General features: G+C 36.1%; 1 protein-coding gene across 50 annotated transcripts in view; it reads right to left on the bottom strand.

The window, feature by feature from the left end:
* Window positions 1-14,678, bottom strand: part of MYCBP2 (MYC binding protein 2) — a 171,761-nt gene that overhangs the window by 8,002 nt on the left and 149,081 nt on the right. For 48 of the 50 annotated variants that reach the window (XM_086880920.1, XM_086880928.1, XM_086880923.1 and 45 more), the window contains 13 exons: window positions 13,981-14,141; window positions 13,241-13,397; window positions 12,414-12,638; window positions 11,629-11,694; window positions 10,177-10,416; window positions 9,941-10,039; window positions 9,254-9,334; window positions 8,388-8,654; window positions 6,718-7,001; window positions 6,496-6,592; window positions 4,078-4,197; window positions 2,397-2,498; window positions 570-698 (listed from right to left, as the gene is read on the bottom strand). In XM_086880920.1, coding sequence (XP_086737046.1) covers window positions 570-698; window positions 2,397-2,498; window positions 4,078-4,197; window positions 6,496-6,592; window positions 6,718-7,001; window positions 8,388-8,654; window positions 9,254-9,334; window positions 9,941-10,039; window positions 10,177-10,416; window positions 11,629-11,694; window positions 12,414-12,638; window positions 13,241-13,397; window positions 13,981-14,141 — 2,028 coding nt within the window. The remainder of the gene's footprint in view (window positions 1-569; window positions 699-2,396; window positions 2,499-4,077; window positions 4,198-6,495; window positions 6,593-6,717; window positions 7,002-8,387; window positions 8,655-9,253; window positions 9,335-9,940; window positions 10,040-10,176; window positions 10,417-11,628; window positions 11,695-12,413; window positions 12,639-13,240; window positions 13,398-13,980; window positions 14,142-14,678) is intronic. The other 2 variants (XM_086880922.1, XM_086880973.1) reach the window with 1 other exon arrangement.

Below are 14,678 nucleotides of genomic sequence, written 5' to 3'. Positions count from 1 at the left end.
TAGGAAATTTTCAAGCTTATGAATAGGGCAACATATTTATCAGTGAAAACACAGTGAAAGCTAGAGGAATAATGAAAAATAAGAGAAGACTCATAGGGGAACCAGTAGGAATATTTGCTGTCAAATCATCTTCCTGGATAATAAAAAGGAATACACATACATTAGAAATGAAGAGATTGACAAGCACTGACTCATAGGACAGAAGTAGTAGAAGAGATAAAATTTAACAGAAATAAAGAACCAACATATACTTAAGAAACTCTATGCAGCTTCTAAATTCTCCTAAAAAAGCATTCCTAATCAATGTTAAACGAGAAGTTGATGTAGCATAAGAGCTAGAATTATGAATTGCTGCACGAATTTCTAATCTTTGTAAAAGATAAAGGATATGAGAAGGTAACCAAAAACAACTAAAGAGAATTAACTGGAAACACATCTATCCCATCTCCAAAATAAAATAAGACCCTCTTTTCAGATTCAGTATTTGCTACTACCTTTAGGTTGTATTTTATTTGGGGAGATGCACACAATGATGCAGTGCACACAGCACGGGGCCATCTATACTCTACCTGTCTTTGGTGAGTTTTTGTTCGCCGATGGAGATGAAGGAATCGGTCACAGTCTGTGCACAAATTCCCACAGACATTACATAAAATGATTGCAGCAGTTTCACCATCATCATGGTTGTCACACATTGGCTGAGAGAAAAAAAAAAAAAATTCCTCTGTTAAGTCCTTCACTTCCTTTCAGCATCTGTTTTTATTCTCCCCTCAGTCACACAAACCACACTTTCCCTCCAGTTTATAATGGTGGATAAAAGAGCTTGTTTGGACTATTAATGCTGTCTTTAAAATAATCAACAATTCCAACAATTATTCCTTGACACAAACCCCCTCAATTTATGACATCAGTTTTTCTGGTATCTTTCATCTCATATTTTGTGTGATGCAGCAAAAATGTGTTTTTCAACAATAAAGCCGAGACATTGCTTTCAGCTAATCTGAGAAGAGGTTTATGTGGTAACAACGGGTTATGGGCATGTTAACAGGAAAGTTCAGAGATATGAGTACTCAGGTCAGTCAACAGGCATGATATTTACCCTTCATTACTTTGATATGGTATGTTTACTCTTTGCAAACATCTAAACAAAGCTGTAGGTCATCCATACCTCAGAGACAGTGTGGCTGAAGTAACAAATTTCAAAATCCATCATAAAATTATGTTGCTCTACTGAGAATTTTTTTTTTTTTTAAATCCGCAGTGTTCTGTTTTACAATTCAAAATATCCACATTAGCCACAAATAGACTTCAACAACTGACTTTGACTATGCACTTGTCTGAGAACAAGTTTCATTGTAATACCAGAACACATGGTTTCCATGATACTCTAGTGCAACTTAGAGTCTTTCTTTCAAAGCAATTCTGCTAGGGAGACATACAGCTCACCTCAACATTTGAACATTCTGATTTGAAACAGTATTGGGGAATTTCAGACTGGATTCAGCAGCTTGAATACCCGCTTGACAATGTCTTGGCTGCTCCTCTGACATCTCCAAGACCCCTGACTTTCTTAATCACCTCAGAAACCTGTGTTTGCTTCCTTCTTAGCAGAGTTTTATTCCTTGCAGCTGCAACTCTATGCCTCCTGTATATGTATATGCGTATGTATATGCCTTCTGTTTCTACCTACACTAACCTGCTTTGGATGCTTCTTTGCTCTAACTATGCTTGGCTGTTGTTGCACACTCTTCCCTTGCTTCCCACAGGGATACATCTAACCACGATAGACAAGAGACCAGCTTCATTACTGTGCTCTTTCTAAAATGGTATTAAAAAATAACAAGCCTTTTTGTCATATGAAAACTACAGGCATTTTGTCAACTGAAAAGTAAGGACAGAATCGTATTCTGTAACAAATTTATAAATGCTCTGAGTCAATGGTAGTTTTACTAAATTCAGTTAGGAGTTTCTCCCTGGGGTAGTAATTCTCTAGCAAGATGCGGAAAAAGGAAGCTAAATTACAGAGAAGTAGTTATTGAGCAACACGAAATAATTGATTTTATGTCATGATAGGAATTAAGACAAAGAAAAAGCTCTGATAGAGGGTGCTGTACAAACTGAGTCAATCTACTAAAAAACTCATCCCACAGGTGTTAGGAAGGCCTTGTTTCATCCTGAATACTGGTAGAATTGCAACATTACTGCTTCAAGCTGGAATTTCTGTTTTCTGAGCAGTGCTTATCTAGAACACAAATACTTCAAGCCTGTATATACAATCCCCACTGGTTTGGAAGAAAAGGGAGAACGGCCAAGTTTACCCTTCTCTATCATTATTCTAAATTCTTTGATGAGTCAATAACTCAAAATAAACAAAACCATATGATTTTCAGTCTCACCATCTGTTTCTGTTGCCCATCCTTTCCCATCCATCTTCCTGAGGATAGTCTATCAACATGATCCTGATCAAGTACACAGAGGGATGCTAAGGCCAGCCACAGCTATTGAAAGGCAAGGTAAAATAAATGTCTTAGACGTATTAAAATCAAATGAAAATCAAACCAAATACTGAAGAGATAAACTTTCTCAGATGTCACCATTACCTACACATTATTTTTGTTAGCTGAAGCCTGCTCATACAACGCAAGTTTATTTTCCAAAAGAAGTCAGGAACACAATAAAACTTACTTAAGTTTTGGGAACTACCTTGATTCTTTCAGGTATGACACTTATAAATACGGTAGTCAGCACACAAGAAAGAAGTGGAGAAAGATCAACCAAAGCACATTATGAAGAAATATGACAATTACAGAATTGCACATTGCTCCCAAACATCGCAGGCTTTGGGGAAGACGAAATTCAAGGACACAGACTAATAAAAATAAAATCGACCCCAGACACAACCACCCAAAAACTTCAGCTCAGTGAGACTGGTTTTCCTGTTCCCTCCTCACTGCAAAGGGCAGTTGGCATTACCTAGAAAAGAGTTCTGAACTAACTAGTCAAAGGAAGCTTATCTTGCTTCTCCACTGACTACAGTGAAATTCTGAACAGATGAGCTACACAAGGATAATCTGCCAGTACAAACAAAACTGAAAGGCACTTGATAGATGCCTTTTGGAACAATCTTTAATCAAACATTTGATTTGAATAAAATTGGTTTTTGTTGAGAAACTTTACTGGACTCTCTCCCAAAAGCCCCCATCTCCATGACAGAACTACATTCAGTCACAGGAGCAGCTGGGCTGACATTCAGGGCTCCTCCAAGACCTGATTGAACTAACACAATGACAGCAGAAGCCAGTGGTAGTCTGAGACAGTGACCTCCAGAAAGCAGAGACTATATGATTAACAAAAATGATGAAAAGAACAACTGGTACAGCCTTTTAAGATGGAAAACAAAGGGACTGTCAAATGCTACAAACCACTACAAACTTTTATTACTTTCACATGTGATTATTAAGCTTGAGAAACTAAAATCTGTACTCCATATGACCGCAGGAATGCCATAATTTACAAATATGTTTTCCATGGTATTTCAAGAAATCTGTTAAGGTTAAAGTAGTCCTTAGTTTCTATAAAAGGTTCATAGACAAAGTAAAGACCAATAAAAGAAAACCACCAGGTTACACCATGTGAGTAATATAGGGCTCAGCAAATATTTTTTGAGACAAACACAAGTGAAGCTTAGCTTAATTGTCCTAGAGAACATCTGTTAGTGTGTTTTCATTATAGCCTTGAGATGTGCCAGCTGATTACCTAGAAGTCAAACCACTTATAATAATTGCTTGGAGAGCTGAAAAAAGACAGCTGATATATATTGTGCAATTTTCCACACACATAATCTCAGATTTAGTGTAAAGGCAAGTGTGACAAACTTCAAGCAGAATTATTTAAAAAATTAACCCCCAAATGTATACAACATCATACTTATTCTTCATTGTTTCTGAGATTCCCAAGATACACATTTAATTCAAATTCAGTTTTGACTTGTGTGTTTCTGACATATAAGAAGGTTTTTGAATGGGCTCCTACTGCACATTTACAATGAACTAATGTTAAATTTGGTGAAGTCCTTACTCTGGTTGTTGCAATGCACCTCACAGGCGATCTGTACTCTTCTTCCATTTTGGTCAGAGCTATGATGGTTTCAGCAATAGCATTCTTTGTCACACGTGACCAAGCTTCTGACAGATGACCCTGTTAAAGAGGAAACTCAATTTATTACAGCTTTTATTAATATTAAGAGCAACTAAAACTGCAATTAGAACTGCTATAAAACATTATAGTATCTGAAGTTATAACAGAAAAAGAGGAAATCAGGGATGACTTTGATAAATTAGGTGTTTTCATGTTGTGAGGTGCCTCAGGGAGGCAAAGAGTTAGTTTCAGATAAGCTTTGTTAACGGAGAGGCATGGCTGTAAGCCATGTGTGTGAATTTTGACCCCCTGTGTTGGGGGATGGGCATGTGAGCCCTGGATGAAGTTGTCCCACCCCAAACCCCTTGTGAAGGGCAGTCCAGGTGTTCTGATTGGGTTTGAGTCCCTGGGGGTTTCTCCCTTGTTGTGTTTCTAGTGGTTCCTGACCCTGAACTCCACCCTCAAAGGTGGAGACCCTCAAGAATTCTGTTCCTCAAAAACCCCTGCTCAGCCTTTGTTCAGGGCTCTCTGTTCTGGATCTGAGTTTGTTCCTGTGCTGAATAAATGGTTTCATGAACAGAAGACTGCCTCGTTGGTGTTCCATGCTGGTCCCCAGAACCCTGCAGCTTCCCTGGACATGATTCTGAGGTTGCGGACGACAACATTTTCACAGAATTGTTTTGTTGGAAGAGGTCTTCAAGATCATCTAGTTCCAACACCCTTGCCATGGGTAGGGACACCTTCCACTAAGACCAAGTTCCTCAAAGTCCCATCCAACCTGGCCTTGATTTTCAAATCAGACAGATCTGGCAGAAATTAGTCCTCAAATACTGAGGTGACTTATTGAGGTTATCTCAGAGCAACTACTAGAATAGGACTAGGTAGAGGTTGTATTATTTGAAGAATGGAAAGTCCTTTTCCTGAAATGTCCCCCACTCCTTCTATAGAAAGAAAGATGAAGAGCTGAATCTTCTTATCACAGATAAGTGACTGTGACCAGCACACAGATCACAGTGGGTTCCTAGAAAAATTAGCTTCATGTGCCTAGCTCAGCATCCTGAATAGACTCCACAGTTTCTGCATTAGAAAGAAATAAAGAGGAGTACACAGCAAACATCAGAACCACAGCAGATTTTCCAATCTTTAGCATTCTGAGCTTATGGCACTGACTCATACCCTCAAGTTTCTGATTCAGAGGCTGCTGCATCCTTCAACTCTTAATGTCAACTCTAAAGTTCTACACTTCATGCTGAAGGTGACACATAATTGAGACTCACTGGACTCTAAAAAGATAGCTAGAGTGACTAACTAAGATCCAGGTGCCTACACATTGCAAATGGTGAAAAAGGTATGTGAAAGGAATCACATTTGTAACACTTACGAAGAGGATAGTTAGACTGATTCCACCCTGCTGGTAATTACCAGTTCTAGAAAGCCTTAAAAAAAACCTTTTCCAACATAGACAGACTTTAATTATAACTCTTATCAATTGTGAGATTCTAAAATCTTGTAGTCAGAATCAACAGTAGCAATTGCAGAGAACTCTCATCCAGCTTCAGCAGCTTTGAGAAGGAACCTCCTTAATCTAAGCACAGTGAATGGGTTAGAAAATAGGACTCCCATCCTGATGATACTGAGAAACCTTTCAAAGGGTATTCACAGAGGAAAACCTGGGTCATTTATAACATCTCACTGAAACAGGTGCAGAATTAAGGAAAACGAAAACAATCTCCCAACTAAATTCCTTTCCCACAAACATACACAAAACCTTTTTTTCTTTTGCCAATATTGTTTCTGAGAAATAGCTGATTCACTTTTCATCAATTTTTCTGCCAAAAAAATTGTCTGATGCAGAACTATGGAAAATTTAAGCCCAGATAAACAAAGTAGTAAGTAACTGTAAGTGCAGATTTCATTGACTGGAAGAAGTCAATTTCAACCAGAACATCCATACAGCAACTCTATATACAGTTACATGAAAACAATTCTATTATTTTACTTCACAGATAAGTTTTACTTTTCAATTGAAGTTCTGAGTGCTCAAGATTTAAAAATTAAACTTTAAATGTAATAATATTAGAAAGTGACCCACAATTATTGTTTCCCCTTAGATTTCTAGTAAAAGCAACTTATTAAAAAGCTTATTTCAAAACTGGATTTCTGTTTAGCAGAATCAGAACTCAGCTGCTACTGCTCTTAACTCTAGACTGTACAGAAAATAGTAGGGTTTTTTACTTGAGACCAATTCACATTGAATAGCTCAATCTGATACTAACTGTAACAAAAATAATAAAAAAATGTACTTTTCATTATCAGAAGTATTTTAATACCCTCCACATTTAAAGGATAGAAACTCACTGCTGCCATGTCTTTAATGAGTTTAATGATGATCTCTGAAATCTGTGTAGGTGTTGACCCCTTCATCCACCAATGGCTTTCACCTCGCCGAATATAGCTGCAAAGGATAAATATAAGAGATTAAATAAACTCAAATAATTAGTATTTGTCAAAATCCAGCATAAATAAATAGTGTACATACTCAGCATACAGTAAGTTGTAGTTAAACATTTTTAAACAAACCTGGAATTGAAGATCATTGGAAGTGTGACTGTAGTAACTCCTTTGCCTGCAGTAGTGCCAGCTGTCCCTGTGATAGTAGTTCCTTTGGCTTTTAGCTGTACAGTGAGAGCTTTGGCAATGCATCCCAAAAACATGTCCAAGATACCTAGTTTGTTCCAATCTCCTTTTTCTGTTGAATGGATTATGTCACTTATATCTGCTGGTGGAAGAGACTTCACCCCTATAATACTTGCCAGGCGACTGGGGGTTACCTCTGGCAAAACACGTCTCAGTAATGATGTTACCTGGAGAAAAAAAAAAATCAGAACACCAACAATTCTTACCAAGGCACCTGGAGTTTTCAAGCAAAATCAAATGAAGTCCTCCACAAGTTATTTAAGCTAGAAGGACTCAATCTAATTGCTGTAATTAATTACTCCTGTAAGAAATCCTGCAGAATTTCTATCTCACAACGAAGTGTTTACTCATGCAAGCAGTGAGACAAGGCCAAAGAGTCTAAAATTGATCTCACTCAAACAATACTTAGTCTTCACATAGTAACAAAATCATGCTTGGTACTGGACTTAGGATAACAGTGATACAGACGTTTGTACAACTCTGATTTGCTTGCATGGTACAGATATGTCACCTACTTCACACGCATTACTGAGATATCAGAAACTGAGGTAGAAGTGTTAGAGACACTTGCCTGAGGTACTGAGAATTATAATACTCCTTCCAACTCCTTTGTTTTTTTCCTTTTGATAGTCTAACTGGAATTTTTTACTGTGCCAATAGCTCTGGACCCAACAAGAGCTGTCTTGAAATGACATAACCTTACCAACTGGTGAAGCTGGGGTTGAAATTGCAGATATCATGCAAAGTTTGGTCCAAATCAGCATGAAAGCTGATGAAACCGTAAGGACTTAACATTCCATATATACTTTTGCAAGCCCTTAATATTCTCATGAAAAGCTATTGCAAATCTGCAATGTATCACAATTACTAAGTATCTGCCTCCAGGTAAGCTGAGATGTGAGATCTTAACAGTTCAAAAATGGTAAAAGGAAGAATGAAGAATATGAGACATAAAAACTTTTGCGACAGAAACTTAAAATCCACTTGAAGAAGGCACAGCACCTAGCAACAAAACAGTGCATTAATTCTACTAATGCAAATATTTTATATGCTTACATATTATTGATGGTATTAAACATATATTATAAGTGTCTATATATTATGTGCATATAACTATATATACACTCAAACATTCAAATCCAGAAATTCAGAAAGAAATAGACAGTATAACTCAAAACTTAAAAAAGAGTAGAAAGCACCTGTCTAGTTCCACAGTACTACGCTTAGAGCCTGAGTGTAAGACACAGATGCTGAGGACTCATGCCAGATCTGTAACAGACTCTGGTAATTAAAAACCTCTCATCTTGCCTGCACAGGCTACATGGGCATTACACACACATAATATGAAATACTGAAAAGCCACTGTTTTCGCTGTGCTGTTCCTCTGACAGGTATTTCCACCATGCTCTACTAATTAAAAAACACAAGAACTCTAAAACCTGACACTTTAACTCCCGAAAGAAATTCTGTATTATTTTCAAGCACATGGTTTTAGGATTCTGAAGACACTTTTCTAGGAATACCAAGACACTGGAGGAGCGGTCAGCACTGACCTGCCTTTGCACCCTGGGAGAAGCGGTGTGTAGCAGGGAGAAAAGGTCCTGGAGCAGAGTGAGCTGCTGGGCCAGATACTGGCGGCCCACATTGGAGCCGCTGAGCGCCAGGACCATGGAGAGCAGCTCGAAGCAGTAGGCGTCCGAGGAGGCATCCTCGTCGCTGGGCTGCGAGTTGGCGTTCTCCTTGCTGGAGATGGCGTGCTCCCACTCCTCGCGGACGCGAGTCGCCTCCATCCGTATGGCCTGCACGATGTGGGCACACACCTGCCCAAACAGAAGCCAAACAATAGCGCTTAAAAACTTTTAGCAAGTGAAAAATGTTGTGGCTTAGGTACCTTTACAAGTATGGCTAAAATAGGAAACCTGTGAAATTTGGCCTGTCCTTAAATTATTTTTTAGCATAAATTCAAATGAAGAATAAAATGCTGAATTTGCTCATCTTTTTTCTGGAAAATTTAATTGAAATTATTTTTTATTTTATTTCAGATCCTGCTTTTTAAGTTACTTTTTACTAAAGTAACTAAAGTGGATAAAAAAAACCACTCCTCATAAAGCCCCTAATAAATACATTTGCTCAACACACAAAAAGCAAAGACTATTAAAATAGCCTCTTGTTCAGTTCAATAATCAGAAAGCTTAAAAAATTTTAGAAACAACAGGATGGTAAAAAGCATTTTTAGGAGACTACTATGTTTGCTAAGATGAGAGACAGAAGTGTAGACTCTGCTTAATTTATGAAACAAAAAATTCAAAATTAATCAACAGCTCTATTACTGTGAAAATATTCAATATTCACTGCAAATAAGCCTATTTATTACAAGACACCAATATTTAATCCTCAAATAATTTCAAAAAGAACAAACCTGTTTCTGCAAATTTGTTAGTTTGCTCCGGCTGAATATGATCCCTACCATGTGCTCCTTCAGGTCTGCATCTGATGTTGCCTTCATAAAAAGCATATTTAGCATTAGATCAGAAATTTTAAGAACACTTCCGAATTACTGCAGCAATTAACATGGAATGTATCAACAAACTGTGTTTTATAAGTTGGCAGCTTTCTTTACAGAAAGATATATAGCAAGATCAATTTAACCATGCTCAATAAGTAACTCTTCAAGGTATTAACTTTCTCTTTATAAGAGGAATTTAAGCATCAAATGAAATAATAGGCAAAACAAATGGAGTGCATTTTCTTCATACTTTTTCTCTACATATTAACAGAGCCTCTCTTGAGGCAAAAGATGATAGCCAGGACTTTCAGGTTGACAATTACTCCAGATGTTAAGTACTTCTGTAATTGTAAGCATCAATTGCATCACCATTACTATGGTGCTTCCATTAAATGTGTATGCCTCAGTTATAATTTACTTTAAAAAAAGTCACTATGGTTTCCTATTAAAAATACACTATGATATTTTAAAAACAAGCAATTGCGACATTTTACTTCTGTTTTGATCTAAAAATTATGCAGCTTAAGAAACAGAACAAATACTGAAAATCCTGGATCATTTTTTCCAGCAAAGTATTATTGATAGAATACAAATAAATACATTGTGTACTTTTTCTTCTCCTTCTGGGGAAGACAACAGTGCTTTTTCTTCTTGTTCTGGGGTTGGCTCAGCATCTCCAGAGATAAGCTTCCCAAATACCTGGAAGAAAGACAATGATAATCAGTGTATTTCAAAGATAAACTTGTGCAGATATGACAGTTTCCATTAAAACATAAACACTTAAAGTATACAACTCACAGTAACTTTTGCTGTATAACACATCATTGAAAACCCACCTGGGATGTTATAAGTCGGAATACTCGCAGTGTCTCAGATTCACAGTTTCTCTGTTGAGCCACACTTGCAGAAATCTGGCCTGCTATTTTAATGCTTTCACCATCCTTCCATCCAAGAATTTTCACTTGTCGAACTCTCAGTGTGTTCTCTGGACCCTTCAATTCAATTTTGATGATGTGATTATCACCCCCAGGAAGTTCACTTGTTACCCAGCCAATATGTCTTGAGTCCAAGTCTACCTATTAAAGAGGAATATAAAGTTGGAAACTGACATTACATCAAACAAAAAGTCACCTATCATCATACATCACTGTAGCAAATACTGTGTTTGTAATGAAAATCTCAACCTGAACAGTAAGACTTGTGTTTAATTATAAGCATATTCAACCTCCTGAGTTCAGATTAAGAAGTGACATATAGCCATTTCTGTTTTATCACTAAAGCTGACTAGAAATAGTGGCCTACCTATCTCTTTTATCCTCAAAGCATATGTTCATATATTAAAAAAACAACTCTTAAAGCTAATATTTAGTCATTGCTTTTATGAAAAAATAAAAAAACAGCCTCTATAATTTTACTCAAAATATAACACACAATTATTATCAGATACGTTATTTCATCTCTATTCATACAAACTCCTGCTAAAGAAATGGTTTTTCTGTGAAGTCAGGATTTGCTACCCTTACCAAGACATGTAGGACTTAACTGTAAAAAAAGGAGATGAACTGTACTAAATTAAGTTTAAAATAAATATTGTTTAAAAAAAAAAAAGAGAACATAAACAATGCCATATGAAATGATGTATTTCCTATGAAACTGCAATGTCACTACTGGAAACCAATCACTGATAGGGTGCAGTGTCTCACTTCACTACAAAACCCTGAGCCAAGTGAGCCCTCTCTCCAGTCCATGGGTTTATTTATAATCAAGCAAATATTTGCTCTTTCCCATTTCTACATTAATTCTCAGTGTCTGCATTGAACTGTGCTGCAGAAAACAAGGTCTAACTTTTTTTAAAATAATTTTTAACCATGAGACAGGATACAGTATGTGGGCGTGCTGGAAGGTAAAAGGCTGTTGGAAAAGTGGCAGAGCAAAGAAGGAGCAAAGCTGAATCAGTCTCTGTCTGTGCTCTGGAAGTCTTTTTTGGAAACCTTCCACAGCTGAAAGGATAAGTTACCATATAGTAATTAAAACTAAACTAATCGAAGGAACATTTTACATAACCCTGTTCTGTTTCAGTAGAAGAGTAAAAGCTTGATCAATAGTCAATATATATAACTGAATTCTATCATTAATAATACATTATTTTCCAAAGCTTATTATGATGTCTGATATTTGCTGAGTAAATTATCTACTGTAAGAAATGGAACCTATGTGTTCAGAAAAATCTCTGGTATGTGCACAAAAAATGACAGCAATTTTTCTATGTCAGCTGTTAAAATGTTTACCTGCTTTATTCTGCAGAGATCTTCTACTGCCTTGCCAGTTAGGAAGGTCATGGAGGTCACTTTGTTCTGCAACAAACAAACAAAATAAGAACGAAACACTTCAACTGAGACAGTTCTGACTACTTCTTCTGTATAAAGAGAGTGCATACGTAGAAGAGAAAAACTTTCATTGCAATAGAAACAAAACGCTGTGATCTAAAGCAAGGACAAAGAATTCCAAAACAGAACTCTGTAACAGTCTGTTCACTGTATTAAAAACTGTAGTTGAAATACAGATATATATATAACATTACTTTACAAATCTATAAAAAAGACTGCAGAAAGGCTAGAAAATTTAGATTTTCTGACAGTTCTTATTTCAATGCTTCTGCAGCAACCATGAGCAAAGAAAGTAAAATAATTTAAAAATATTTTTTATTATAATAAATACTTATTATTTTTAAGTATTTATTTTATTATTATAATTAATACTTATTATTTGGTAAGTAAAATAATTATTACAGTTATGAAACTTAAAATAATTGACTGAAAATGCATCTGAAATAGAACACGCCACTAAAAATTCAGTTTCCCAGTTGCAGTTGTATGCAACTGCAAATTCAGACAGACTGTTCTGAACAACAGTTCCTGCTTTCTGCATCACAGGACTTGGAAACTTTACTTTGAAATGGGAACTTCTGAATTAAAATTACCAACTGACAAAGAAAACAGCGCTTCTTGATTTATAAACACATACAGCTTAGATAATGCACCTTCAATGAGAGACAGTTTTATTTCCCCCTTACCCCAAGATCTCTGGAATTGTCTACATGAACACAAACGTAACGTGCATTGATTCCTTTTACACAGTTAATTGTGATGTTTTTAGTTTTGTTTTTGTCCTCATCTCCTGACTCCCAGAACGTTTCTGTAGACCCATCTGTTAAACTACCAATCATAGCAGGTCGGCTTGATGTTTTAATGTCAACAATGCTGGTCAGGTCTTTCAGACAAACTACTATACACAGTTCCTGTGAAAACAAATGGAAATTTTTAAAATACTTTAGATTAAGTCCAAATACAGGCATGATTTACAATTTTTAAAACCACACAGACATTTCTGTTTTGACAAATGTGCTCTCCAAGAAATTTGTCCTTTATTGATTCAAATAATTCAGTCCTTTAAATCAAAGGAAATATTAATATAGCTAAGAGCTGGATATATTAGAAAATGCCAAGATTTATTAGTACATGGAAGAAAACACTTCAAAATATTACGCAGAAGTATTAATTCATGCTCCTCGGAATAACAGAAAGAAAAATATATAAGCAAAGAAGAATTGGCAGTACATAATATTAAAAAAGACTCTCCCCAAAAGCTTTGCTTGAAAACAAGCACTTAAAAGCACTGCCCCAAAATTTAGTTTTGAGCAATATACAGGCTAAGAGTCAATACTTGAACATAAAGCTAAATATGAGAGCCTAAATAGCAGAGACAAGATCCCTGACTGAGATACGTTCACGGAAGTATGACATTGTAATAAGGAATCCTTTAATTTAAAGAGAATCATCATTGAAAGTACAGACTGCTCATGAATGATCTCTGCTTCTGAGACAGAGTTGTAATACTTGCCTGATTCATGACTTCAAAACCAGACTGAACGCTGATACTAAAACTCTCTTCACTATCTCCGTCATCAGATTTAGACAAAATATTGTTGATATGATGAAAAACATTGCTCTGGTGCAGGAACTGGTGATCAGATTGTTTGAATTTAAGACTCCAGCACCTGAAAACACATTTAGTTGACTTTGAAATTTTGAATGTTGGCAAAAGATGTAACCCATGAAACTATTAATTACATTTTTGCTTCTCAAAGTATTTTCTATAAACATTTAACTTCAAATTTTGCAGGCTCTCAAGTGTTTCTAGTGCATCATTTTGAGGAAAGAAAGAAAAAAATTTTCTTAGAATTCTAATAGTAAATGCAACCATTATTATTAATTTTGTGTCTGAGAGAAGTACATGGAAAAAAATCTCAGATTAAAGATACTATGCAGGTAACAGACTTCTGAGCAAAGGGCACTACACGCAGATCCTACTGTATTGTTCTGCAAGATGTTTTCTTTTTCATAGTGAACACACTATAGAATTCAAAAGAAAGTATATTCCTCTTTATGAAGTCTTTTATACTATTATTTCTATGTATAAACACATAAATGTCTTCTATATATCTCTTCCTCAGTGGTAAGGATAGATGTGTTTCTTCTCACACAAAGTTTACAAGCATCCTATTTAAACTGCAAATTCATTTAACCTGTAACTTTACAGTATTTACAGCCTTTTCAAGAACTTTCTTGATTTGTGCTTACCTTAAGGCCATTTGCTGTAACGCACTACCACTGGGAAGAGACATCATAAGATCAGAGATTGTCTGAAGAAGGCGATGGAAAGTGTGGGGTAATGGGTGAGCAGCTTCCCCAGCAATGACTATATCTGACAAAGGGTGTTCACACACTCGCGTGTCTTTCTCCTACACAGCAAAGCAATTTGTGTGTTATTAACAGACTTTCTGAGACAAAACATTATGTAAACAAAAAAAATTCTGCTATTTGCTTTAAGAGTAACTGCAACAATCTTAAAATGAATGTGAAGTTGATGCAGTTCCTGCCAGAGAATTTTTACAGTAAGTTACACATGAACCTCAAACAGGGAATTTGGGAAATACATTGTATACTGCCACATATTTCTCTTGATTTAAAGGTGTGAAACATTACACTGCAATAATTTGAAAACAAAGAAACAAACCAGAAAGAAATAACATATTCCAGCAGTTGAAAGCAATTTTATTTGAGCAGCAAAATCCAGCCATAGCAAACTTGATGACTAAGATAATGTTATCAGTTGCTGTATTTAATTAGAGCTGTGAAAATAATAAATCTTAGTTAAGGTGTGTCAGTATCAGAAAAGCAGTGTATCAGGTTACACTGCTGAACAGACTGAATCCAGAAAAACTAATTTCAAAACTGGATTAGGTTTGAAGTGACAAATATTATCCTGATTTATTGGC

Source organism: Cyanistes caeruleus, chromosome 3 (assembly GCF_971803275.1).
Source record: "Cyanistes caeruleus chromosome 3, bCyaCae1.hap1.1, whole genome shotgun sequence".
NCBI classification, from domain to species: domain Eukaryota; kingdom Metazoa; phylum Chordata; class Aves; order Passeriformes; family Paridae; genus Cyanistes; species Cyanistes caeruleus.
The sequence above is the reverse complement of the archived record's forward strand: the minus strand, read 5'-3'. Positions and strand labels throughout refer to the sequence as shown.